Genomic DNA, 26,482 nt, shown 5'->3' with positions numbered 1-26,482 from the left:
GCTCATGTGCTATTAAGAGTGATGAGCTCTCCCTGCATGTTTTGAAAGGTTGATATTCAGTTTAATCAAAGACGGTGATGTTTTGGTCAGAATAAAAACAATCCAGTTCTACAATACTCAATGTTCTCTATCTCACACACATGTGCAGATCAAATCCTTATGCCGACAAGCTCCCATCTGCCAGGCTGTTGTCTTCTTTACTCAGACATCAACTTATCCCACACCTGATTTGGCAATAGTTGCTGGTTGACATCATGAAGTGTAAAGATATAGTCTGGTTTGCAAAGCTCAAGTAGCAGTCATCGAATTCCTAAAGTGCGTGTGCGTGTGCGTGTGCGTGTGCGTGTGTGATCAATTGTGCTTTGCAAAGCCAGCAGTAGGTTCAAACCATGTATGTGGTTTGTGACTGCATGCACACATCCCGAACTGTTCTTGTTGTGTGGAGGGCAATGTTGAACCAAACCCCAGATTGTGGTGATTATTACTGCTGACCACACACGTATAGCTGCACACATGCAGGCTATAAAATATTTAACTCCAGACTTCCATCTTCTCTCTTTCTGTGTTGTTTGCTTTCAACATGGAATCAATTTAGCAAGAAACGAGAGCCTTGTTTGTTAGTTGGGCAGAAGCATCACCAGAGGGGTTTTCCCTTTTTTCTTTTTAGGTCTTTTAGTTTTGTCATACTAGGAGGGAGGTTATACAACTTGGGTTTTGCGCCACTGACATTAATATACTCATAAGTCATTGAAAAATCATAGCCGCTCTATATTTTGGAGATGAAAAGGCATTTCTTCTCATCTCTTTGTCTGTGTAGATTAAAACATCCAATCTAAGCATCCAAACAGGGGAGGGAACAAAAGTTTGACTCCTTTGCACTCATGTCATACATTGTGGATGATAAGGACAATAGTTGCTTCATGGTGAAGGGAAATCACTTTTCATCACGTCATTGTGTCTCCTTGGCGTGTAATCAAGTCCATTTTTGTTTAATTTTTTGGGTCTTTTTGCCCCTATCTACCATGTAGAGCCTTGTTGATTTGTACATGATGTGTTAATTATTATGGCACTCTGGACATGTTGACGTCTTCCAGGTGAGTTTGTAAATACATATGCCTTCACCAAACTTACAAATTTTGATTGTAATGTCTGTTTATTTATTGATGTTATCTAGAGAGATGAATTGCTTGCAGACTCAATATATCCTGTTTGTTTGCCCAGCCATGGGACTATACAGTACCACCAGCCTCTGGTCTGCAGTCTCCAGGATATATGGTCCTGATTACAGTGTAGTCTTTTCTTTAGTGGACAGAGGAGCTTGAGGGCAGGGGAGCAATGCAAATGTTAAACTGTGGACATTTCGGATACGAGTAAATCTCCATATTTCAACTGGTCTCATGAATCAAGACTGGGCTTTCTTAAGGTACCACGATAAGATTTTTGCCCAGTGGACCTTTTTTTTTTAATAAAACCAAGGTGAAGCGTTGACTTGGAATTCCAAAGGAATTATTAGCTGTAATACCTTAGTAACAACTCACAATATAATAACGATTATGAAAATGCACTTGGGGAAACTTAAACTAGGAAACTGTTGGTGGCCTTGTTTGCCAAAGATGAGAAGACCCAGAGAGAGTGAAGGACAAGATGATGTCATGCTGTTGGATCTGGGGGGATACCACCAAAGAGAGTGAAATAAAGTTGGGGAGGGGATTCAGTTGTAATGTTCAACCCGCCTTGCTTCTTTATGAGGGCTGTAATTAAGGATTGGCTTGTGGTGTTGTGGCTCTGCTGCCACAGAACGCCTCATGTATCTGACAGGCACAAATATCAATGCCATGGACCCTGGGAATCATGTTCTGTCATTTATCAGAGGATAGCAACTTCACTTGTTTTTCACACTAACTCCTCTTTGGAAACAGACTTTTAAGTCCACTTTGAATCCTGAAAATTATAAAATGAAGAGCCTGCTATATCCCAGGTTTGTCTTTAAATGCTGTTGGAAGACCACTGCATGTATATCACCAGATCTCCCAGAGCCATACTCTGTGTCAGCACTTTGTCAAGTCAACTCTGTATCTCATTAAGTGCTTAGCACATCAAATGATGTAAGTGCTGGCATCGGCGGTATCATAACTTATGTAGTGTAAACCAAACGTTACAAGGAGGGGGAATTATGGCTGACAGATTTTATATCTCACCTGTGCTTGAAGCTCATGTGCACTTGGTCCATTGGCTTAAAGGATCATCTGACCACTTGTGTCCCATCAAAGGAATAAATAAGAGGATTAGGCGTGCTGCCATTACAGGACTTGGCAATCTAAGTCTCTCAAACAGGTCCATTTACAAATCATACACTTGGCCAAGAAGGCCAAGGCATAAGTGATCCAATCTGGCCTATTTTTGAATTTATTTTCTCTCATATGTTTTGGAATATGATCATCTTTATTTTCTGCATAATACCAATATCGTGTGCTCTTAGGGAACCATCCAAAATGGCTGATTTATTGTTCCTTAACTGCTGGTGCAAGATTTGCTGCTGTCAGGCTCTTTGCCAGCAGACTAGTGTGCATACAAGCTCCTATAGATTTACTGATAGTTAAACAAAAATGTCCTGAACCACTACTGACAGTCTAGCATCCCACATACACTAAACAGAGTGCACTGCAAGCTCTAGGCTTTCATCTACACTTGCTGTGGTTTCTTGTGTTTTTCTAAAGCCCATAAAATAATAATTGCCCCTTTTTTTCCAGCAGATATGGCTCAGATATTTCCAGCAATAGCTGAAAATTATATAAAGAGTTAATTGAAGGGTCTTTCTTTTAATGTGACTTTCTCTCTTTTCTGTTCTCCTCGCTAACTAGCGTCAGGCTGTCTGGGAGGCTGATCTGAAGGCTGTGAGAGGTGGGAGCTCTGTCGGGCAGACAGGTCTGCTACTGGGTGACTCCCTCTTTTCTAAAGAGCTGGAGAACATGGGCAAACAGCTTGCTGGTAGGCAGTTCTGTGTGGTGTCGTGTGCATGTATGTGTGCTGGGGTGTGCGTACCGTATATATACGTTTGTCTGTTTATTTATTAGTGGCTTTAATGATGAATAGTATGGGTGAGTCAGATCAAATAGGTCTTTGGAATACAAAACTTAGTCTACACTGTGCAAACATTTACACACACACACACACACACACACACACACACACACTCTCACACTACAGAGACTTATGAAATAGAAAGGGGTTTAGAGAGCCCTTATGAAGAGTGGGAGGGGGAGATTTTCTTGGTTAATTAAAAAACGATCTTCCTGCGAAAATGTGTCAAGACTAAATACAAAAACTAATTAAAATAATTTCCACATACAATCAATAACTCCAGCTCTGCTGAGTCATTTGGAAGTGATCAAAGCTTAACTGTGTCAGTGACTGGTTTGTTATGACACATTGGAATTTGTGTGGCATTTTGGAAATAATTTTTCCTAATGCAGTTCAAGGCATATCTTTGACATATGGGAAATCTGAGTGACTCTGACTGCTTTTGTTGTCATGATGATCAAGTGTGTATCCACATAAATCAGATGAAAGCCTGGAGTGGAGGCCAGTGGGAATATCGCCATTTACCATCATGTGTCACCCAATTGTTTGTCAATGCATGTCCTCCCACTCTGTTTTACAGCATCACTATGTGTAAAACCATCACATACCAGACTTTTTTTAAGCATATTGGTCCTACTTAGTGAACCTATTACTGTCACCCCACAGTGGTCCCAGCTGCACCCGTCTTCTCAGCTCATCCGCATATCGGCGCGGAATATACTGGTTGCCTCCGTGCTTACAGAACAAAACAGGGCGCTGGTGCTCAGGAGGCCCTAAAAGAGGACTATTTGTGTTAACAACACACTCAGTTTAGCCCCAGAGGTCCTCAGATGGCATTCATTTCTAGTTGTTTTACTCTGAGTTACTGAATATTCAGGCCGAGGGCTCTCGCCAGGCAGCTCAGTGAAGCTGTTCAACAAGCTAATTCAACTCTTTCAAGGCTTTATTAGCTGCTAATACTTTCCACGTTTGGAGCAGGAGCCTTACGTTTCATCTTATATTGTGACCCCAATTATGTGGTTGTGAAATCACCCCTCGTCTGCCTTTTGTGATATTGAGAAGCTCATGTGCACTAAGAATCTTACCCAGCACTTTTTGATACTTAATGCAACAGATGCACTTTTGGTCTCTTCTCAAAAAGTATTGAGTAATTTATCTATGCAAGGACAATGGTTAGTATTTTAATGTATTCTAGCATGCAGTGTATTGTATTGTTGTAAAACCTGCAGATGAATTACAGACAAGTGATATGTCATTAGCGCTTTGGTTTATTTTCAGAGGAGGGACCTATTCAAGTTTGCATGGGTTGTGAATGATTGAATAGCGTGCTATGGCCCTGTACTCTCTCACCACGTGCAACTGCTGCTTGATCAAAGACTTTAATAGATTAGATCTGTTTCTATTTCTTCGTGTCTCCTTCCCACTGTCTCATTTTCTCCCCGTCTTTCTTTTTACCCTCTTTATTACTGAATCCAAATCTATCAAAGGTTTATACCATATGGATTTGGATGCTACCTCTTTGATCTCTAGAAGCTGTCATTTTATATCCGTGTCTGTGAGATGGCTTGTAGTATATCTGGGTTGATCACTGCACAGAATTTCAAAATAAAGCTGCTTGTAATAGGCTACTCATTAATGCCAGGAAGCATGTTTACAATAAAATCATGAGTGGAGCAACCTTTTACGGAACGGGGGAAGATTTTCACAGCAAAAACATGTGGTGTTTATCATTTTACTGGTAAATAACTCAAGATCAAAATACCAACTTTATGGGAACAGATTACTAATGAACATATCCTGTTTACGATATAATGATAACATCATTCGTGGTGGACCTGGTGTGGGTGGTTAAGGGCTTTAACTGGGAAATTGTCATATGTGGGACTTCTGTTTTGGTCACTGTGAGCTATGCATGCAGACTATCAACCAAATAACCAAGCTTCGCTATGGTTTGTAATGTTTCATACTGCAGTCCTGCTACAAGCTGATGTCATGATATGCCTTCAACACCTCACAAAGTTAATTATCTTCCAACTTTCAATTAGTGAGGTCAAGAAAGGCCAAGTGGTAACCTGTATTTTTAGTTTTCCTTCTATTTCTTTAGAGAAGTAACGTGTAGAAAGCAATAGGGTTAAAGCAACATAGACACAATATATACATGCAGATTATTGAGCACCTGGGCAAGGCACTAAGCAGTGTGTGCTCTGCATTGTATCTCGCTATAAAGGTTGACCTCCATACAATCAGAGCTGATTAAGCACAGAAAAAGCAATCTAATTATGCATGTCAGAGAATGAAATGTTTTTGATCCCAGAAGGATTGTACACAAAACAGTCTGGAATAGATTTCAAACAAACTAATGTCTCAAAGCCGAATGTAGAGTGGTATTTGGCTTCTTTTTTTTTTTTGCCTGGAAAATTGTTGTTTGTATAAGAGAAAAGCACAATCTGTTCAAAACCAAAGAAGTCAAGGTTTGTGAAATACTTGTCATGCTTCCTTTTGTTATTTAACGTCACACGTATACAGTTTTCCAGAAATACTTGCTCCTGGTGAGTCATTCCTGAAATTATCCCTCTCAAATGATAAGTCCCAGACTGGTTTGTTGAATCCCAATTGCCAAGATTTTTAACAAAAGCATAAAACATGGAAAAAATGACCCAGATGTTGATCCCAGAAGTTGGCAGCGTCACTTCTTTCACAAACAGAAATGTTTTTGAGACTACCAGTGAGGCAAACAAACGAGTTTTTTTCAGGAACAGGAAAAAATTTTTTTACCATGCTGTGCTCACTGTATATCAACTTGGAACCTTTTCTGACAGAGGAAGCTGGATTCACCACAATTTACAGGGTCTATAAATATTGTCATCATTGCCCAGAAGAAGGATTAAACCAAGCAGTCTCGCCCACTTTAATGCTCGGTAAAGTTTGTGAATCATCAGTCTTGTAGGACACATTCTAACCTCCATAGCACAGCCTGTAAATAGTAATAAAAATAAACCTGACTTTATCTTAGTTCATTTACCAGTTTAAACACTGTTGTTTAAATGTGTGGCGAAAAAATTGTATTTAACTCACTCCCTCAGTTCAGTTACTATATCCGTTGACTCTGTTTTAAATATGAAATCTTGATGTTGACTTGGATTATCTCCCCCTTTTTTCCCTCCAGAGGTTGAGAAGGACCTGGCCAAGCTGGCAGAAGTAGGGAAGATGACCACTCGGAGCTCCAACAATCCGCACAGTAGTCTGCTCCACACCCCTCTGCGTCACAGAACACTACCCGACACACTTCCTCTCACCAGCTTGCTCTCTAGACCCCAGTCTCCAGCAGGCAGCCTCTCAGGCAAGCCCTGTGGTGTGGGCCTCCCTCAGCTCAGCCCCAAGCCCACTTCCCTGGTCATGGGTCGGACTCAATCTCCCAGCAACCCTGGGAGCAGGACTCAAACCCCCAGAACACCCAGCAGGCCCCTGACCCCAAATAGTTTACTGACACGATCCACCTTCAACCCTGGATCTCATAAAGAGGTGACGTTCAGGAGGTCACGGAGCCGCCCTGTGACACCCACATGTCAGCCCACACGTCCCCGACCACTGCTCACCCCTCCTGGCCTAAGCACTACAGACAGCCTTGGTGCCAGCCTACGGGCCTATCTGTCTGAGGTAAGACCTGAAACTGAAAGATATAACTTCATCATCAAAAACCTCTTTGTTGCTCTCTTTTCAGAGGTCAAATAAGCATTATTGCATGACATGGTGTCCTAATATAGAAATGAGGAGGAGGCAAAGTTGATTTGTGGCAGCATTGCCTTCATGGAGTCAACTATGAAGGATTTATCACATTTACAAAATTAACCAAAAAAAGAAAAACGGTATATCTTGCTGTTGATTTAGTGAGTATCTGTGCTGTAACAGTCAGTTTTAAAGTATAGGTTGACATTATCTTTTGGGAAATGTGGTTTCTTGCCAAGTTACACAAGAAGATTGAGACCATTCTCGACATGAAACAAACAAAATGCCAAAATGTCTATTCCTTTAATTGACACTGTATTTTCCATGGCCGTGGTATGGCATCAAATTCCAATTTTTTATATTTGAGGTATTTCCCACATGTAACATTTATCTAGCAATGCAATAGATCAAGTGAACACAGTGTGTAAAACATAGAGTAAAATTGTCATAAACCTTGGGTCATGGGTCGTAATTTTTTCGTAAGGTGAGAGTGAACTTGTGCCAGGTGTCAAACAGGCTCAATGCCCAAGGAAAGTGGGCTGTGGGACATGAGAGCCTTTTACACAGAAAGAATATGACTGAGGGCACCACACACACACACACACACACACACACACACACACACACACACACACACACACACACACACACACACACACACGATTCATGTGGAGTTTAATGGAGAGTCATGGAGGTCCATACAGTAGTATGTCATTTCATTGTGGAAAAATGAGTATGGCATTCCTTTCTTATTTTCCTTTCATGATTTACTTAACAGCGGCGCTGTTAAATACGAGACCTTTTTTGAAGGTTTTAGTAATGGTGGGCAGGAATTTTGCAGTCCCTCTGTATACTCTTTGACAGTTATGCTAGTTGACACCTACTGTAGTGAGATTATCCCAAACACTAGTGCACCCAGTCTGCATTTATTAAGGCCACCTGGTCCCATGTAAAAGGCCTACAGGAGGCCTGTTTAGAGAATTCAGGAGTCCTGAACCTTTTCAATACTGGAGGTACAGAAAATATGGTTGTGATGTTTGTTATGCTTGTGATGTTGTCTTTCTTGACTACTACTTTCTTGACTACTTGTGTAGTCATTTAAATGATTGTAGCTTCATCATTTGAGCACTGAAAAATAAGCGACAAAAAAATATTTTGTAGGTAGCATGGGGCAGTGTATTTAAGTTTTGCCTTAGGACTTTCAGTAGATAAGATGATTGTGTGTCAGTTTTTGAGATCTTTGATTGCAAGTTCATGTTCAAGACATTCAATGTGAAGACAAAATTACTTTAGGTTTGATGTTTGAAATCTATAACGGCTAAATGATATCTTGCAGCTGGACTGAATACATATTTCTGTTCATGTGTTTCTCTTTCATTCACCACAAAACCTTAAATAAGACATGAACAGTAAATGCAAAGGGGCAAACAGACTGAAATTACCAGTCTGATTAAGATTCTCTAATACTAACCATTCTATTTCTATTGTCCTCTGTTTTATCTTCACAGAGTAAGAATTAACCATCTTCCATAATTTCTGTTCTGCTCTATTTTTTCATATCAGGATGAGTTTTACCAGCAGTTACAGGCCATCCGACAGCCTTGGCATATTCCCAGTGACACAGACAGTGACATCTTGGAGCCTCCTGAACAGGATAAGAGTTAGTGACCTACCTTTTCTATTCCGTTCCGTTCTCTTTTTTTAAACCCCACATTTGATTGTTTATCATCTCCTCATTCAGGTTCCGTTTACTGGAGAGTTTGCTGGGAGTTTTGAATCCACAGTTCACAAATTTTGGCAAATTGCTCCTCTAATGTTTTAACCTTCGCACATTTTTTTTGTAAGACGTGAGGCTCATTTCATTACTGTAATGTCACTTTACCACAGTGAGGAGCAAATGCAGTAGGCTATAGATCTATTAAAAAGTGAAGATTGATGTGCAAGTATTCCTTGTAAAAACTTTAGATGGAGCACAAGGGCTGACAGGAAAATCTCTATATTTCACAGTTGGGTGAAATCCTTGGGGGTTTCATTGGGAGGAAACGCCATGTAAAATGTCCATTCCTGGCATCATGTAGAGATATATCTCTATCAAGATCCAGTTGATGGACATAAACTGTTAAATTGAGTCATAGTAGTGGTCTGGCTGGGACACAGAATATAACTCTGGCTTTAAACATGACAGAATTAGATCAGACCTTGAATTTTCTGGTACATAAATCCCATGAATGTATGCAGCAGTATGGTCGGATTGTCAGAGGCTTGTAGTTCTCAATCCACTGAGGTCCACTAACATACTGTCAAATGTACTGTATGCTCTCTTAACATTGGTCAACGTATGGTGAAACTTATCTGAGCCCCTGAGATGTTTGTATGAATGTCTATATTATAGCTGGACTAAATGAAAACGTATGTACACATGACGTATTTCAGCAGAATAGGTAGTTTTAAGGCCTGCTGTGTTGGGCATGATGATGTCGGACAGAACAAGCACATTGAGAATTTTGTTCAGTCTTCACAGTAGAGGGAATTGAAGTGTAACATTTGTCGTGAAGGAGATATTGGAAAAATAACCATTGGCTCATTAAAAGCAAAGGTTTTTTTCCCCCTTGGAGCAGGATTGTGCTCAGCAAATCATGTTAAGATTATAATTTTTAAATTATTATGAGATATTTTTGTCTAGGGATGGCAAAAGTGGAAAGCTTGGAAGTGGAAAGACTGTCACAATACTCAAGGTTCATCCTCTGGTGAACATGAATTGGCTCAGTGCATGTAATAGTAATCTACCCATACTGTGGAAGTTGGAACTAACACAAATAGAAATGTTTGCCTAGTAAAAAGTCACAACGTTGCCAAAATCATAATGAGTAATCCTCTTGGGACAGTGAAAGTCCACACTTTTTTTTAGATATATTTTGGACCAGAGTGTTTGTCAAGGAGAAATGTATGACCTTATCACCCATATGTCATGGTAATCTGGCTTGTGGTTGTCAATATATCTTGCTCTGAATCAACACGTTGGATGGATCAACTGCCTTACCAGCAGACTAACAAACTTACTGGCAATGCTTTATTTAGATCCCACCACTACTGGGGCAAAAATGGATGCTCTGAAGTTAATTTATGAACAAAAGTCCAAAAATTATATATGCCATGAATTCAGAAATGTTCTCAAATTAACTTAGCCTTGCTTTCTCGGTAAACAAAACATCAGCACCAGCTACTCAAACTTAAAATGAAGTGCATGTGGGACTCAAAAAGACAGCTTTCATTGACGTTATGACAGAAGAATTCCAGTCAAACAAAAGATCAAGCAAATGAAAATATAACTCGTCAGACAAGTTCCTCCAGAGGGTTGTTGTTGCCAAATGTGTATCTTGCAAAATAAATGGATACATTTTCCTAATGGCACCTGGGGGGCTGCTCTACAGCCCTGGCAATGGTAATGGCATGTTAAGAAGGGATATGAGCCACACATTGAATTAGAGGCGGCTCAGACAGGGAGAGAGCGACTGACAAGGGAAAAAGAGACCCAACAGCCACAAGATGTGACAAAGCACTTTCTGGCGTGAGAGAGGGCCCACAGGACTATTCGCTGAAATCTGGTTTGTATGTCCTTGTGTGTGTGTGTGCATGTGTAAGTGTGTGTATGACGTGTGAGTGATTGCATTAGTCAGGGTAAGACATTGGAATTGTTTTCAGAGAGCGTTTTTCCCCCTTAATCTCTTTAGGGGAAATTTTTTTGACCTATAAAATAATACAGTTTAATTGCATATTGGCAACTGAACACTCAATTTACCACAAAGATTATTTTTTTTTTAAATTGTAATCTGCAAACAAAGGAACAGAGTCAACAATCTGAGAAATCCTCTACTACCTACTTACTTAGAAGTTTTCCAAATTAAGATAATCAAAATCAAATTAAATCAAAATTTACTAAAAAACAAAAACAAAACTTTCAGCTTTTTTGATTTGCTTTCATTTATTTCACAGCCATTTCATGAATTTTCAAGAGCATTTTAATGCAAGTATGGACATGTGTGAGTGCTTGTAAGTCTGTCCACGTACCTGTATGCATGTGTGAATGGGGCTCACTTCATCAGCACAGTGACACCCTCTTACCACTATCACAGCAGATGTGTCTGAGCTGGCGCCAAGTGTAATGGTTAGAGCTAAATAATGGGGGAAAAATCCATAGCCATTTCCTGTTATTCTATAAATTTCCACAATGGGACAACCACACATACCACAGTGGAGATGAAAGAAATCTGTCCTTTTTCCCCACTCCTAACCCCATTGTCCTCTTATAGCTGTGGATTAGCACATTAATGAATTCAACATAGACTGTACTGTACAGTGAAAGTAAATCAGTATGTTACCTTTTACACCTGTCAAGATTACTCATAGGATTCAATATTTACAGTGTTTAAAGATAGTTGGGTTATTAATCTACCAATAATCCAAATCACTTATGGCGGAAGTATAAGTGACGTTGAAACTGGTGGAAACGATCATTTGAGCATATACACCAGTCATGGTGTTTGAAAAAACTATGGAAAATGTAATCCTATCGAATGGATTAGCCTCAGTTATGATGAAAATCAAACTATGTGCTACTGACTATTAGTAGAAATTTAACTGTTATGCTTAATTACTTTCTTGCTGAGAGTTACAGTATATGACAAAATTGATACTACTCATATATTCTGTTAAATGGAAAGCTATCCAGTTAGCCAAGACTTTGGAAAGTGTCAGTCTACCTGTTTCACCCATTTCCAGTGTTTGTACTAAGCAAAGCTAGCAGGCTGTTGGACGTAGCCTCATATTTAACAGAAAGATATAGTATGAGAGTTGTATTGCTTTTCTCACTCTTACTGTAGCAGACAGCGAATAAGCGTATTTCTCCAAATCTGAAACTATTGTTATCATACTGCACTACTTGACACATTTTCTGTTTTTTTTACAGGTGGTGCACGAGATGCCAATAAGAGATCTGTGTTTTCAGGTGAGAATCTGAACCGTTAGAGGCTTCACAGCCTGAAACCAGACAGACTCACCTCAGAATGTTCTGTATCATTTGGGTCACCAAAAACCAATTTTGCTATTGTAAGCAGCAGCCTGAAGTTTGGAGAGTCTCAATGTCTGTCAATGACCTCATTTGTAGAGCCACTGTCGAAGCCTCCACCTTCATTTATGGACCGTTCAATTACCGTCACAGGCTAAATGGAGGGCACAGTGGCTCTGAAATGCAATTGGCGGGGACCGGTCATGTGTGGAGACGGGAACGCTGTTGCCCAGTTCCATTAAGTCACTTGGGTTCTGAGTTTACACGCAGCAGACAGCGTCAACTCTCAGCGTCAACATTTGGGAGAAGGAGAAAGCCTGTCTGGTTTGAGGTTGTCTGCGGTTCTCCTTCTTGTGGTTCTGAAGGTGCCCACAGTTCCCAGTGTCAGTGTGCCAGTCTGGAGGGAGATCTGAGAGCAGGCTGCTGCTGCTTGGCTATCAGAGGGGCCAGAGTGTTGCCACAGCAACCAAACTCAGAGCTCGCTACTTAAGTGAACCTAATCACTGCTCTCCCAGAACTTATTGTGAAATATGGTCGTTGGAACCTACATTGGGCAGCACCAGGCCTCATTTTCCACCTCATGTTTGTCTATGACATGTTCAAATATTAAATGGCTGTTTCATAGTTCTTATTTTTATTAGTGGTTAAATGTGTCTGATTTTAGTTTCTAGGAGACTGATGTTTTTGTCTTTCATTTTTCACAGGCCTATAGTGACGAAGACCAGAGACATTGATCCAATCAAACTATTATGCAAACCACTGGACATTTTGAATATGTGTACAGAGACAATTATTTTTGTAATTCATACGAATGGGGGGAAAAAAAGATGATATACTTTTTCACAGATATTTCATAGACATTGTACTGTAACTGTATGATGAAATGTCAAAATATTACTTCAGTATGGAATACAACATTTATTTTTGTTTGCTCTATAGCATGCTATTGCACTTCCATGTGGAGTCCAGAAACAGATACATTTTGTTTGTTGTTGACAAACTTTTTCTAGGCCTAGTGCATATTCACATTGTGGGGGCAGAACACACATGTTAAAGTGTTTATTGATATGCACTGTTAAAAGATGTAGTGTTTTTCAAAATAGCAAATAGTTGTAGAGGGAATACAAGGAATGCTGTTATATTAATTAAAATGATTTGGTGCACATTTTGACACTAATGCTATGCGCTTACTTTTTCAATTCAGATCTTTCTCATTAAAAAAAAACACCCTGAAGTCATTATTTAAATGACTAAAGCTGTCATAACCCAGGCTCTGTTTAATCCAGTCATTCCCAGATACATGATCCATCGAACTTTGTGTCTCTCAAACGTACTTTGGTGCTGAGAAAGACACAGAAATCTGTTCCGACCATGACTACATTGCTCCTGTGTGTTTGCCTGGGCACGTGTTGGTTAAACTGTGGTTGTCTGAGTGTAACACAGGCAACGTCGGCTCCAGAAACACACACACCATGGACACACCCTCAAGCCTGACACAGTCTTATCCCTCCATTCGAACCTTACTGAGTTTTGTGGTGTGGAATACCCAACTTTTCAGTCTGTCTCTCGGGATGTGGTCAACAAACTACCCAGCTCTCTCAGTCCCATTTCACTAAGGGTGATTCCTGTAAAAGCATGTGTGAGAAGACTAATCACTTTAAACCCCATTCTGTAAAACATGGTATGTGGATTAAGGTCCCATGTATTTCAGCACACCATGTGCTCATTGGAAAGGGATGTGGTTTTGAAAGATCTGGGGAAGAATTTGAGTACATGGCATAATCAGTGGTGCCTTGGTATAATCTTTATATCACTATAAACAATATTTTCCTGTCAGAAAAGGCAAATGTATTGCATTCCTTATTACAATTTTCACATTTCATATTCTATTTTCACTTTGTTGGAGTTGGGAGTGTGATTGCCATCTGTTCTTGTCACAGATCACCAGCGCTCTAACTCCGTTTATACTGTCAATATTTTCTCTGAGTTCATATGTCTCCTCCAGTCTATGTCAGCAAAATATCAAGGCATGAGAAGTTCTGGAATAAGGCGAGACAGTTGAAGATGAAGACTTAAATTACTGCCACAGATGTCACACAAAGACTGCGCTCTGATGCTTTTCCCCCTCTCTGTGTATCTTTGAATGTCTCCGTGTGTCACAACTTATAAAGATGAAATGGTGGGACTATTACTGATACCTCTTCTTGCCACAAGTTGCATATCATATATGAGATTATATCCATATGACTTCTTAATGATTAGTTCAGAGATGAAAATTAATTTGATGCAGCTCCTATATAATCTTGGTCTTTATAATCAAAATCTGTCATGTTGAGAATCCGAGAGATCATAACATGAATGCCATCTCTCTGGTGTCTGAAGTATGAAACCTCCAATATCTTCTTAATGTATGTTTACTGTTCAGGCTTTATACACCAGGCCCATTCAAAGCAACTGCAAGGGCCACCCAGGAATAGCGGCAGACATCGCTGTACTTACAGGGAGATCCGGACCACCATCAATGGTCAGCAGACTGACCCAGGTCTTAATTTACAACTGAACAGACTGGGATTTATCCTGACATACAGCACAAATAAATCTATGGTGGAAAAGAGGTATGCTTTGAAGGCATATAAAGTCAGTATCGTTCGCTGCTTGAAATGGAAAAAGCCACTTTGTCCAGAAACTTTTTTTGTTCATACATTTCTCTATGATATTAAGAAAAAGCAATCTGCATAAATAGCTAGTTCTTTTGAAGCTCCACTACACTATGTGTGATTATGTAAAAGCTCCATATTAAACGGAATCTTCCGCAGAACCACACGCGGACATTTGTGTGGCCGTTTTTCCTTTGTAATTTAAAACATAATTTTACAACAATCTGGATTTTGTTTTCTGTGTTCATGGAAGTGAACAGCCTGTTCTCACACAGCTAATGAAACAGCCTCCACTGTTCTTAAGCTGTTAACTTCTTCAAGTCTGTCATCAACATTCAAGTGTTGCTCTGTGCTGTTATTTGAAGCCAAGGCAGAAGTTTTGCTCCACTAAAGTAGCTCACTTTGCTTTACAAAATGTGTAGTACTATACCTTCATAGAATGCAGTAACATCCAAAATAAACAGTAATTATCTGACGTGTCATTGTTTACAGACAAAATCATGACACTTGAACTGTTCTGCCTCACTGGAATGTTGGATGTACTATTACTCCAATCTTAAGCATGCATTTTGTTAACCCCATTGTATTTGGGGAGTTAATGATTTATAGCTGTTGATTTCAGTCCTGTTCCCCCTTGAACAGTGCAACACATTTGTTGTAGAAATAAAATGCCTATAAAGAGGCACAATACAGCGCTGCGCCAACAGTGTCTGATTTACTAAACATCATTGTGACTGAAAAACACATTTAAATGCTACATTTCAAATGTTTAGAATCCATTACTGGATCCATTACATACTTATTTTAAGCATTATGCATGACTGATATTGTTTTAATTAACATTTTAAAACATTCTCATTTTCCCCCTGCTGTACTCCAAAGTACCCCTAGCGGTATGCATACTCCCATTTGAGAAACACTGCTATATATATTATGCCTAAAATACCATGATTGAAAACTAATGTTAGGTGACAATGAAGCATTATGGGGATGTGCAGCCATTGCTACACTATTAAAGCTTCATGGGATTTGTTGTGGTTGAGTGCAAACTAAATCATTTACAATTTCTCAATTTCATTGCAGCCACTACACCAAATCACAGCACAGCCCAGCACTGTTTTGAGAGCTAATTTGTATAAGTATTAGTATACGTAAGTAGTTTGTATAACTAAGTATATGTACACTCTGACATTTAAATTTCCAATAATAAATCTGTATTTTTATTTTATGTTACTGGGGGCACAGGTTGTTTAACAAAACTTGCTGCTATTTTGAAGACATTTCCAGATTTCAAAGACAAATCTGGCTGGAATGAAAAATATTCAATCTGCTAAACAATAAGAAAATGTTAAGTGTCAAAAGTTCAAACTCTGTTTCTTAAATCAAATACAGCTGCAGGAAATGATTGTAAACTTTGCCTTTTAATAACTATAAAAAATAGCCCTATCATCTTCAAGTTTTATTTATTTTTATTTATTGATGTAGTAGTTCTTTATTAAAAATTGTGAACAGACAGACATTCAGCAGGTCAGAGACATCATTATCCTACAATTAAAGCTTCCAGTGTGTAAAAAACAAAACAAAAAAATACATATCAAAAGTAAATATTAAAAATATGTTTATTGTAAATATTAAACATATGATATCTAAACATAATAAATAAGCAATGACATCAATAAGTCAATATAACTTCATCAGGGGTTCCAGAAAGTAATTCTTTAAAATATAACAATGCTTCACTTTTTTTGGTTTGTCATATGGGTTATTTATTAATTTTAAAATTTAAAATTTTTAAAATTCAAAATTTTTACATCTTAATTTCTTTCAAACAGAACAAGATATATTGTTTGAGAGATACATAATACAAGCAAAGGGCCCTTACATGTTCTCTCTGGATACAATATGCATGTATAAAACTCTTATACGGTATGTCATAAGGTTTTTTTTTTTTTTTTTTTTTTTTTGGTCATAAGGGTTATTATATCGACTCTCGAGACCGTGATGGCGTCATGCTGCCCTTCACACCGGTTCACAGGTCAAACAGCTGATTTTAAATAGCTATCACTTCCGGCTGCCATCTTCATTTGTAGTAAGTAACAGATAAAATAACTTCATCTTGTGGCGTACGTGCTATTTCTGTTCCATTCTTTAAAAATGTTACGTTGAGAGTGTGTCTTGTAAGTTTATTTGAGGCAATACACTTAGCTAGCTCTGTAACTTTAATGTTATTAGTCTCAAACTTATAACTCGGCACAACACCGGCCATGTTCAAGTTGTACGGTGAACGGCAGTTTGAAGGTAAGCTAACGTTAAGTACATGAAGATATGTTCAGTCTGTTTGTTAGTTTGCTGTTTTAAATGTCTGTTTATTCTGTCAGCAGAGAGACATTTAACTTTCTCCCATGTTGTATACTGTTTGAAGAGCTTGGGCTTTATGTTATTCCGTTGTGTTTAATTAGCTTAGCATACATTTTGTAGCTGCTGCTGTGCTAACATTTCAAGAAAGCCATCCCTCTCTAGCATGTATTGTAAATTTACAAGGACAATCCAGTTTGAATGTGGATTATTATAGCTTTTTGTGTTTTATTTGTGTAGCATGTAAGATAACGTTTTAAGTAGGAAACATCTTAAATCCATTTTGCATTCGAGTTTAAACAGTTTAAACCGCATATGCAGCAGAATGAAAATAGTCTTTGACCGCCCTCACCAACATTGTAAACATTATAAACCAGAAGATATCCATCATTGTTGTGTGGATAGTTAAGGCTGTTAGGTTTGGCAGGACTTGCGAAGTGTTGAAGGACATACCGTATTCCCTGTATTAAACAAGTGTTATGTTGTTTCTAGCTGAATAGTTTCCCTAACATGTTCAGCTGTTTGCTGTGGCAGTTTATTGGCCTTCTATTTTACAACTACACATGATATAGTAGTACAGACATCCGTTTATTTAATGCTTTTTCCATAAAGATCAAGGTATCAATCTCAATTTTTATGATAAATGACATGGAAATGGCTCATCCCCTTTGGTGTGTTGTGTTTGAAAGGAAAATATCACTACTGGGATTAGCAAATGCTTGTATGATCCCCTGGAACATTATGTATTTAATGTTGTTCCAAATAGTTGTTCAGCAAATCCTGAAGGATTACAATGTTGACAGAGAAACAGAAATCCTGTTGTGATCTCTGGCTGATTGTGAGGCTTTTCTGTCAAATCTCTGTAAAAGTCACAGAAGGCTCGGGAGCCTTGAGAGTACTCTGCACTTTAAGGTTCAATTGTGAGACCTCAGTCTGTCTGGTGTCTATCTCCCTTTTCTTTCTCACAGACTAATGTAATGGTTCTTCTCCCTGACCATGATGTGGTCAGTGTCCCAGACGCTTGGGGATCTTTTCAAAGGCTGGGCTGTATGTGTGTTACACATTGGCAGGCGCGGGGTGGGCGAGGCTTTGACCTGAGTCAGATGACTCATCCAAACTGGGTGCTTGTCTCTGGTTCCAGGGACTCTTTGTGCTCATTAGTATTATTATTGTTTCAATTGCAAGAATCTACTTTGGTGGTGCACCGTGTCTTGGAAATGTTTGTTTGCTTGTGTTTTATTTTCTGTCTGGAGTGGATTAAAACTAAATATTGTGGCAGGCACTATTAATCCGATCATATAGCCTACCTAATTGTCAAACTGCTTTGTCTCCAACATCCAAATAAAGCTCCCTCAGGCTAATGTGGAACACCTCCACTACTGCAGTTATACTTGAATATTGTTTCACCATCAGAGCTGATCGTTTCACTATCCTGTGCCAACGATCACTCCAGATCCCCGCTCTTTTATGTTTTCATTAACAAAAAAGAGTTGCAGTGGATTTATGGAGTCTGCACATTGCTTTTTACTCAATATGTGATTTATTACACAATCTCATGCAGCTTTATTCTAATTGGCTGCCAGCATACTTTTTTGTGCTTCCACCAATTTATCAAAGCCTCCTGCCAAAAGGCTGCTGGTGGATGGCTGGGTAAGATTTATCTGTAGAGCCATAATTTGACTCACCTTTTTATAGATTCACCCTCATTTACTCGGTGTAGCAAATATAACTGTCTTCATACCAAATATCCAAAAAATATTCATAGCTGATTTCTTTTGTGATAGAACATTGCCAAAATCCAGATGCTACATAGTCAGTGTGTTTACTCATCTGTATGATTTGTCATGACCAATCAAACAGGATCAGAGAACACTAACATCAGTTCTCCCATGAGCTATTAATTGGATTCATATTCCAATAAAAACATTGTCATGTCACTGTCTTCCTTTGTTGATACATATTTGTGGGATGTTAGATGGAGAGATTTCAGGGATGAAATGATCATACATTGTCAGGTCTAGCTTGCCAGATTACACAAAGTGATATAGATGTACATCGTGTCCTCGTTTCTCTTTGCTAAAAATTTGCTAATCATTTTGGACACATTTGTGGCTTGATTATGTCCACCATCACATAGCTCGTTGCCTGTACAGAAACATAAATTAAGTGATATTTGCAATTTTTATTGATTAAATAATGTTTCTCAAAATATGGTTATCCAATCACAAGTTCCAGATAACCCATTGCTGTTAACCTCCTAAAACAAAAACTAGGTAAGCGGTAGAAATAATATTGAATAATTTGATTTGGCAATAAAGGCTCCTTTGTTAGTGTCTGTGTTACTTCATTGTGGCTCCAAGGGACAGCATGCAGGAACAGGGTGGAGTAAGACTGAATGATGATTTTGTTACTGGCCAATCGGGAGGGGAGGAGCTGCGAGATCTGCTCTGTTCAATAACCTCAAATGGATCTCTGACCACAGTAGACCAGATAATGTCTGTGCTAGTGCCAGAAGAATTTTGATTGCTTTAAGCTGCTTCACACCTGCTGCTACTTTTCTCTTTTTTCCTCTTCTCTCTCTTGTGTATCACGTCCCAGTCGCCAAGTAGTGTATGAGTGGCCTTTTGTTGCCTTTCTTTTTGCGCATACTTTTTATCAGCATTAGCTTCAGTCAGTTGATAATGGTTAAGTGACACTGGCTTGTAGGTCATAGCATGGGGATTGGCAAAGGACAGATTCATTGTCACAGTGTGAGTAACATTGGAAGCGTTTGGTTCTCTTTCTCTCCAATCACCAAGATGACGCTGCTTCCCCATCAAAGACTAACGCTGCCAAAAGTCTGATCTCAGTTTCCAAGCAATGCAATGCGAAATGGAATGATTCAGGGGTCACAATACATTTGTTTCAGCTCAGTCTAACGGAAGCACGGTGTTTGTGATAGTAGAGACAGTCATGATTTGAGAAGATGTTGAGTGTGAGTCATAAGTGTTTCTGCTCTGGCTGTACAAAATGCTTTCCATTTTCTGGATTTCAGTTTTATGATTAAAAAAAAAAAAAGAAGAAGAATGATTGGATGTCTATACCAGCTGACCCAGATCGTGTTTTCACTATATCCACTCTAAAGACAGCTTAAACCTTTTTTAGTTTTTATTTAGGGCCATATCAATCAAAAGGTTGTAAATCTAATGTTTATCCAAATTGAGTACCTCTGAAACCTCAGCAGGTCATTTAAACCACGGGAATAGAGTTGACTCAAAAGAAAATGTTGTGTGTCAGAAGGTTACACAGCAGGTAGGCTACCTCAATCGCCGGCTTTGGAACATTTTTGCAGCCACACTGTGTTTTGTTAGCTATTAAGTAGGGGCCAATTAAGTAGGGGCCACACAGATCCAGAGAAGTGAAATAAAATGGTTCACTCTTGTAAATTTCTGTAACTTGTAAGTATGAGTCTATACAATGTGTACTGTAGCGTTGGCATGCAGTTAGACTTTATAGTACATGATCTCATTGGTGTCAGCGCAGGAGCGAACATGGAAATAAAACTGATTTATTGGGTAAGACGGAAACACTAGTTTTTGGTATCCAAAGCAACTTTGTGCTGAGTGGGTAGAAACCCCATCACAACTTTATTCAATGTGTTGTGAGCTTTAATAGAGAGCATATCCACTAGTCTTACAGGCCATCTCAATTGAAGTCCTATAATGTAAGAATTATTGAGTGGTCTGCTCACTTTATCATTTACAGCATTTGGAAATCTCTCAAATTCTCTGGGATATTAGGGCTGTGTTATGGCAAGAATCTGTCGATACGATACGTATCACGATACATGGGTCACGTTGCAATATATATTTAGATTCTTTTAAAGTATCATTTTAGAAAAATTTATATTTAAAAAATGACCTGATGTTCATAAAAGTCAAAGAAGATTACTTTAGATAAACTAAAGTACTGATTGCTCTGTTCTCTCTCATCCTTCCCATTACAAGATCAACACTCTGAGTCATCCTTTGTCTCTTGCATCTTCTCAGTGGGGCAGAATCTGCCTGTAAAATCTTTAAAGTCTTTAAATTGCTTCTGATATTTATGTCACTTTGGCTTATCTTAAAGATGGGCCAATGAATTAACGAAGAAAAATCATTGATAACAGAGCAATTTTAGTGTTCCTCCATGATGTCAGTGATGGTTTAGCTCATGGTTAGACTTAGCACGCTGAAGTTTAAGAGTCTTTTAAGTTTAGGCCAAACAATGAGGGGTTTGGAGCTGATACTACATAGTTTTGGTGAAACATTTACATGCAGCTGAGAGGTGCTTGGGACTTGCCAATAGTTTTGAGGGAAAAAAAGAAAGAAGAGGAACTACAGAAAAGAGGAGAATGAACTGAAAATGTACAATGCCAACAGCTGTGGTCTTTTTGCTTCAGATCAAACAGGGAGATACAGGGAGGGATGGAAGTGTGAGGATGAACTGTGCCAGCCCTCCACAAGAGGGCACAGATGATGTTGCTGAAGGAGGCTAAGTACCCTTCCTGGAGTGTTTCTGATGACATGCCTAGTTGGTAAGACCCTTCATGTTGAGCCCTGTCCTTGCTCTGGTCTTTTAATCTCCTGTTGTCATAAATCACATGTCTAGTTCCTGCTGAAAGAGTGAAAATCCCTGGTTGCAGAATTTTCTATAATGATAGCTAATGTCCACTTAAACACACAACTTTGGCAGTTTAAAGGATTGAATATACCGGTTTTAAGTCTCTGTTTGTGAGTGTGAAATTTTAGGGCGTACCATCTTATTCAGGGGGCTACAATGTAAAGGCTACAAACTGATTTTCACAGAATACCAAGGGTGAGGCTCAAGAGGCCGTTTCCTACAGGGCCTTTTATTATCAGGCTTCTTATTAGGCAGAGTCAATAAACTTGTTAAACACATCCCCATCACTTGCTAGCATAATTTTTAAATGATCTAGTGTTTTTTAATAATGTACACATTTAGAAAGCACAACACTTAATAAGTCACTGTTTAAAATATAATTTGCAGCTTTCTTTTAATATGACATGCTAAGAATGTAATAGTTCTTCTAGGACTTTAAGTATTTACTTCAAGCACTTTTTCCGCTAACTGACTTAACGTTAACAGTAAGTTAACAAAAAAAAAACTAAGATAAAAATGCATAAATCAGTTATTTGGTCCATTTTCTTTGAGGGTTGTTATGATTCAGCTAAGTAAAAGTATGTCAGCAGACTGTTGCCTTGAGAAAATCAGTTACTCTGATTATTCTTGTAGCTCCTCAGGTAGTCAACAGAAGACTGGAATTGTACTTTGTAACTTTAAGCTGTACATTTTTAAAGACATTGATGTTAGAAGACTTGCACTTGGTCATATTTTCCATTTATAAATAAAGGGTTAAACATCTATTCCCCTTCCTGGTCAGATTTGCCACCTCTCTGCTTTGCTGAGCAGGTTGTGAAGCAGGACTATGAAGTGACCATGATGGTATCACCTGTCCTTTAGTGCTGGATGTCAGACTGTCACACTGAAGAGCAGTCAGGGTTTGATTTACAGGAACATGTGGTCTGGGCTGCTGTTTGTCCTTGCAGTTGGTGTGCTATTACAAAGCCTTTGACTATGTAGATGGCCCCATATGGTGCAAAAGACATCTGAAGTTGTCTTACTGTGTCTGGAGTTTAGCTTGGAATGAAAAGCGAATCAAGTGGTTTGTTGTAGGGATGGGATCGTTTTACTGACTAGCCGTTTAAACCCCGCTATGTTCCTAGTTGACGTGAGAAACAGTAATCGTTAAAACTAAAATTGGTTCTTTGAATTTGTCTTTTTTTAAAGAACATCACACCATATTCTCATCCCTAGTTTTTTTCATTGCAGCATGATGTTGATTTGTGCTTTAGTCATCACTTTTGCCTATTGTCAGTTTATATAGACATGCTATTCTCTTGGGAAATGGAAACCCTTCTTTACGTGAAAAATGTAGGATAGTTAGAAATCTGAATTCTGCCCGTGCTATACTATTAGCCTCCTTTCCCCCATAAACCTAATTGATACCTAAGGCTAGTGGTGAAGTGTAAACAGACGGGCAGCTGGTGAGACAGCCGTGTGTCTTGGATAGAACAGTCACCCAGCCCATAATGTAGTGCCGTTTGGATTGTTCACTCCCTCTTCTGTGGCTGTCAGGGCCGAACAGAGGCTAGGAGACGACCACACAAAAGAAATATTTGTCCAATCTGTCCAAGCAAACTCCCCAATTGAGGACTGAACTTTCCCATCGCGTTGCTCTGTGCCTGTGTGACATGTAATTGAAAGAGGAACGATGCTTTGAACTAAGGAGGCAACTTCTGCATTTAAAAACCGTCGTCAACTGTAATGACCAAAGACAAATTATGCACCTGTTCCATTAAATTTTGGCCTTTGTCAAAATTCAATTTAGGTTTATACGATGATGAAGCCGAGTTTAGACTAAACAATAGATTGGCAACATTTTCAAAGCTCCTTTTTGCTTCTTAACAAAACATTTAAAGTTACAAGTGGAACATTGAAGATAAAAACATATTGGTTTTAGTCCATACTTAGTTGCATTAATGTTTATCTGCAGATCTTAAATACTTTCTTTTAATACACCACATTAAAGACTTTTTAACCTTTTTTTCTTTCCTTTCATTGTCAAGTCTTAATGACTTGACAATGATTAACATATGCAAACATCAAATATATCCTCATTGCGCCATAGTTGAAGCCTTGCCATTTAAACAGAATGTTTTTCAGAGAACCACATCCCATAGATCTTGCCACTGTCCAGAAAATGGGGTTCCCTCCTGTCAGTATCTCCAGGCTTCTCAGACGGCTTTGCTACAAGGGTCATAAAGAGCCAGGAAGTCTCGTTCTGTGTGCGACTACTAAAACGTTTATCTCTCTCAATTCATGAGAGGGTGTTTGGTCTGCCGTCAAGAACCTTGATTCAAGTGTGTGTGTGTGTGTGTGTGTGTGTGTGTGTGTGTGTGTGTGTGTGTGTGTGTGTGTGTGTGTGTGTGTGTGTGTGTGTGTGTGTGTGTGTGTGTGTGTGTGTGTGTGTGTGTGTGAGAATGGTTTGCCAGTGTGAAGTGAAAAGGGTTGCCAGGGTGGTGAAAGCAAGCTGTTTGCTCATGTCCAGACCCGCAGAATGGATGAGGACACAGATGGGATTTCTCTCTGGTGGACTTTTCTTCTGACCTAGCCCCTCTGTGTTTGGAGAGACATGGAAACCTTAGCTAGAATGGACAGGCATCTTATTGAATGAGGGAAGACTTAGTGCTTTCACTCAACAGGATCTGAATAGGATGTGGGAGACAGGCAGCGAAAGTTGGGGGTGGGGGTGGGGGACGGTTGTTTGTTGAGATGAGGTCAATATAATGTGAATGGCCCATGCTGTCACCAATTCTTATCTCCCTTTGACTTTGGGAATGAAAACATGTTTTTAGATACTAATGAAACGTACTGACCATGAGCATGTGTGTCCATAGCATGTGGTAGATTGATATAAAATGGTGGTCTGTGTAATAGTGGTCTGATGCAACTCAGGCGCGTCCGGGTCTTGCCCTCTGAGTCTCCATAGAGCCACAGTACCATAAAACTTCAAAGTCTGGACTAAAGAAATCATCTGGGTTTGTTTCTTTCCATGCTGAGTACTTGTGCTTTTTTCTTGAGAACCATGGGGGGAGAGAAGGCGGGGGGGATTTACAGAACAGCAGCACATTTTCAAAGGGAAACGAAGTGCATCTCCAAGAATTGCATCCAAGAAACAGTTTTTGGCTTGATGCAGAGGTCAACCTCAGTATACCTGAAGTTAATACCAATACGCTGTAATAGGACAGAAAACTGATTTTCTATAACTGGTTTACTGATCTTTCCCACAACATGATGATATATTTACATTGCTTTAAAAAGGAAAAGGTATAGGTAAATATATATGTATGTGTATATAATATAATAATGTGTTGGTAGCCTTACATCAACTACAAATGTCTGCAGTTACAAATTGTTAACGTCAAAACAGAAAGTTTTCTCATCCAACAAAGTAGCATGCTCCATCTTTCCTTTTGTCATACAATAGGTGCAAGTCATTCGCTTGTTGTCTGGCCTCATGCCTGGGACTAATTTACTATTAGAGACCCTGCCAGAAGCTAAATGATCCAGACAGCATTGCTCACAGGGTCACAAAGTTCCCTTTTCCATGATAAGGTGGCTAGTCCAGGAGAGAAAATATGGATCTGTTGTGAGTCATTTTTCAAGATTAGTTTTTAGAGGACACACACCCACAGAGATAGTGGTCTTGTGCAGGTTACACTAAGCCAATCAACACAAGGTCAGGTACTGACAGGATTCTGATGCAACCCTCATACGTAGCTTTCCAAAGGCAACTTTAGTTTAAATCACTAGCTCTTTTGATGTTGAGAAGGATAGCTCTAGTGTGTTAATACACTAATACCCATAACTCATTGGGGGTGAGCTGTTGCACCAGGTACAAGAGTTTACATATCTCACAATCTTGTTCAAGAGTGAGGGTATAATGGGGGCAGATGGGTGGGTGGAGGTGATCCCACGTTGCAGTTGTGAGTTGCTGACAGGTGTAGCATGACCAGGGGTGAAAGGTCAAGAAAGTGTCCATGGCTATACAGGTCTGGAACTGCAGTTCCAGACCAGTTTTTTTATAGGTACATTTAAGGCTACGTTCAGATTGCAGGCAAAAGTGACCCAAATCAGATTTTTTTTTTATTATTATTCTTATCTGATTTTTTTTCATGAAAAAGCCCAAGTGCCCACATGGCATCCAATCTTTTCCAGTTCTGATTTGGGCCACTTTCGTATGTGGTCCAAATCTGTTACAGGTCAGATATTGAGCATTTAGGCCTGCAGTCTGAATGTAGCCTTAAAGGAGAATTCCGGCCAATTTTTACGTTAATCTTGATCGCTATAGCTACACGAGTACTTTCGATAGAAAAAACCCCGACCCGAATCAGTGCAGGTAACACTGAGAAGCTGCAGCTACGTACTACAAGCGTCCCCTGAGCTAAAACGGCAGTGCTCGGGGCAAGTTTTAGAGTGCCTTTGTGCCTCTTAACAGACACAATATGCAATTAATATGTCTGTGCCACATGAACAGGGCCCTTACGTGTCAACAAGATGCGTTTTCAACTCAGACATTGTTTAAATTCACCTACCCTGGTCCCTGTCTCGATCCTGCCAGTAGCTAGCTTGCCCTGCTAGCTGATAGCCGTTAGCTGCTAGCTGCCGTTTGGTGAGTGTATTCCGACAGGCTTCTGTGATAATCATCCCAAAAACAATCCACGGAGCGGTGGTGGTGTGGCTATGTCCTCCAGAGGACAGGTCATGTCATGTCTTGAAGTGTATTCCCCCCTAAAAAAAACAATAGTGCTGTAGTAGCTGTTAGCTGCTAGCTGCCCTCCGGTGTGTGTGTACAGCCAGATAGCTGTTAGCCGTTAGCTGCTAGCTGCCGTCCGGAGAGTGTATTCAGCCAGGCATCTGTGCTAATCATCCCAATAAAAATCCACGGAGTAGCTATAGCGATCAAGATTAACGTAAAAATTGGCCGGAATTCTCC

General features: G+C 39.4%; 2 protein-coding genes across 12 annotated transcripts in view; both read left to right on the top strand.

The window, feature by feature from the left end:
• c22h8orf34 (chromosome 22 C8orf34 homolog) overlaps window positions 1-13,049 on the top strand; it is a 54,550-nt gene extending 41,501 nt beyond the window's left edge. Inside the window, exons 11-15 of the mRNA XM_028569409.1 lie at window positions 2,862-2,988; window positions 6,248-6,738; window positions 8,371-8,467; window positions 11,774-11,812; window positions 12,577-13,049. Of these exons, the coding sequence (XP_028425210.1) occupies window positions 2,862-2,988; window positions 6,248-6,738; window positions 8,371-8,467; window positions 11,774-11,812; window positions 12,577-12,584 (762 nt within the window). The 3' untranslated portion in view covers window positions 12,585-13,049. The remainder of the gene's footprint in view (window positions 1-2,861; window positions 2,989-6,247; window positions 6,739-8,370; window positions 8,468-11,773; window positions 11,813-12,576) is intronic.
• Window positions 13,050-16,535: 3,486 nt separating this feature from the next.
• sulf1 (sulfatase 1) overlaps window positions 16,536-26,482 on the top strand; it is a 90,068-nt gene continuing 80,121 nt past the window's right edge. For 4 of the 11 annotated variants that reach the window (XM_028569126.1, XM_028569129.1, XM_028569120.1 and 1 more), the window contains exons 1-2: window positions 16,629-16,827; window positions 21,305-21,439. The gene's annotated coding sequence lies outside the window, so the exon portion shown is untranslated. The other 7 variants (XM_028569127.1, XM_028569121.1, XM_028569122.1 and 4 more) reach the window with 5 other exon arrangements.

The sequence above is a fragment of the Perca flavescens genome, chromosome 22 (assembly GCF_004354835.1).
Source record: "Perca flavescens isolate YP-PL-M2 chromosome 22, PFLA_1.0, whole genome shotgun sequence".
NCBI lineage: Eukaryota > Metazoa > Chordata > Actinopteri > Perciformes > Percidae > Perca > Perca flavescens.
Note: the sequence above shows the minus strand (reverse complement) of the source record. Positions and strands in the feature narration are given on the sequence as shown.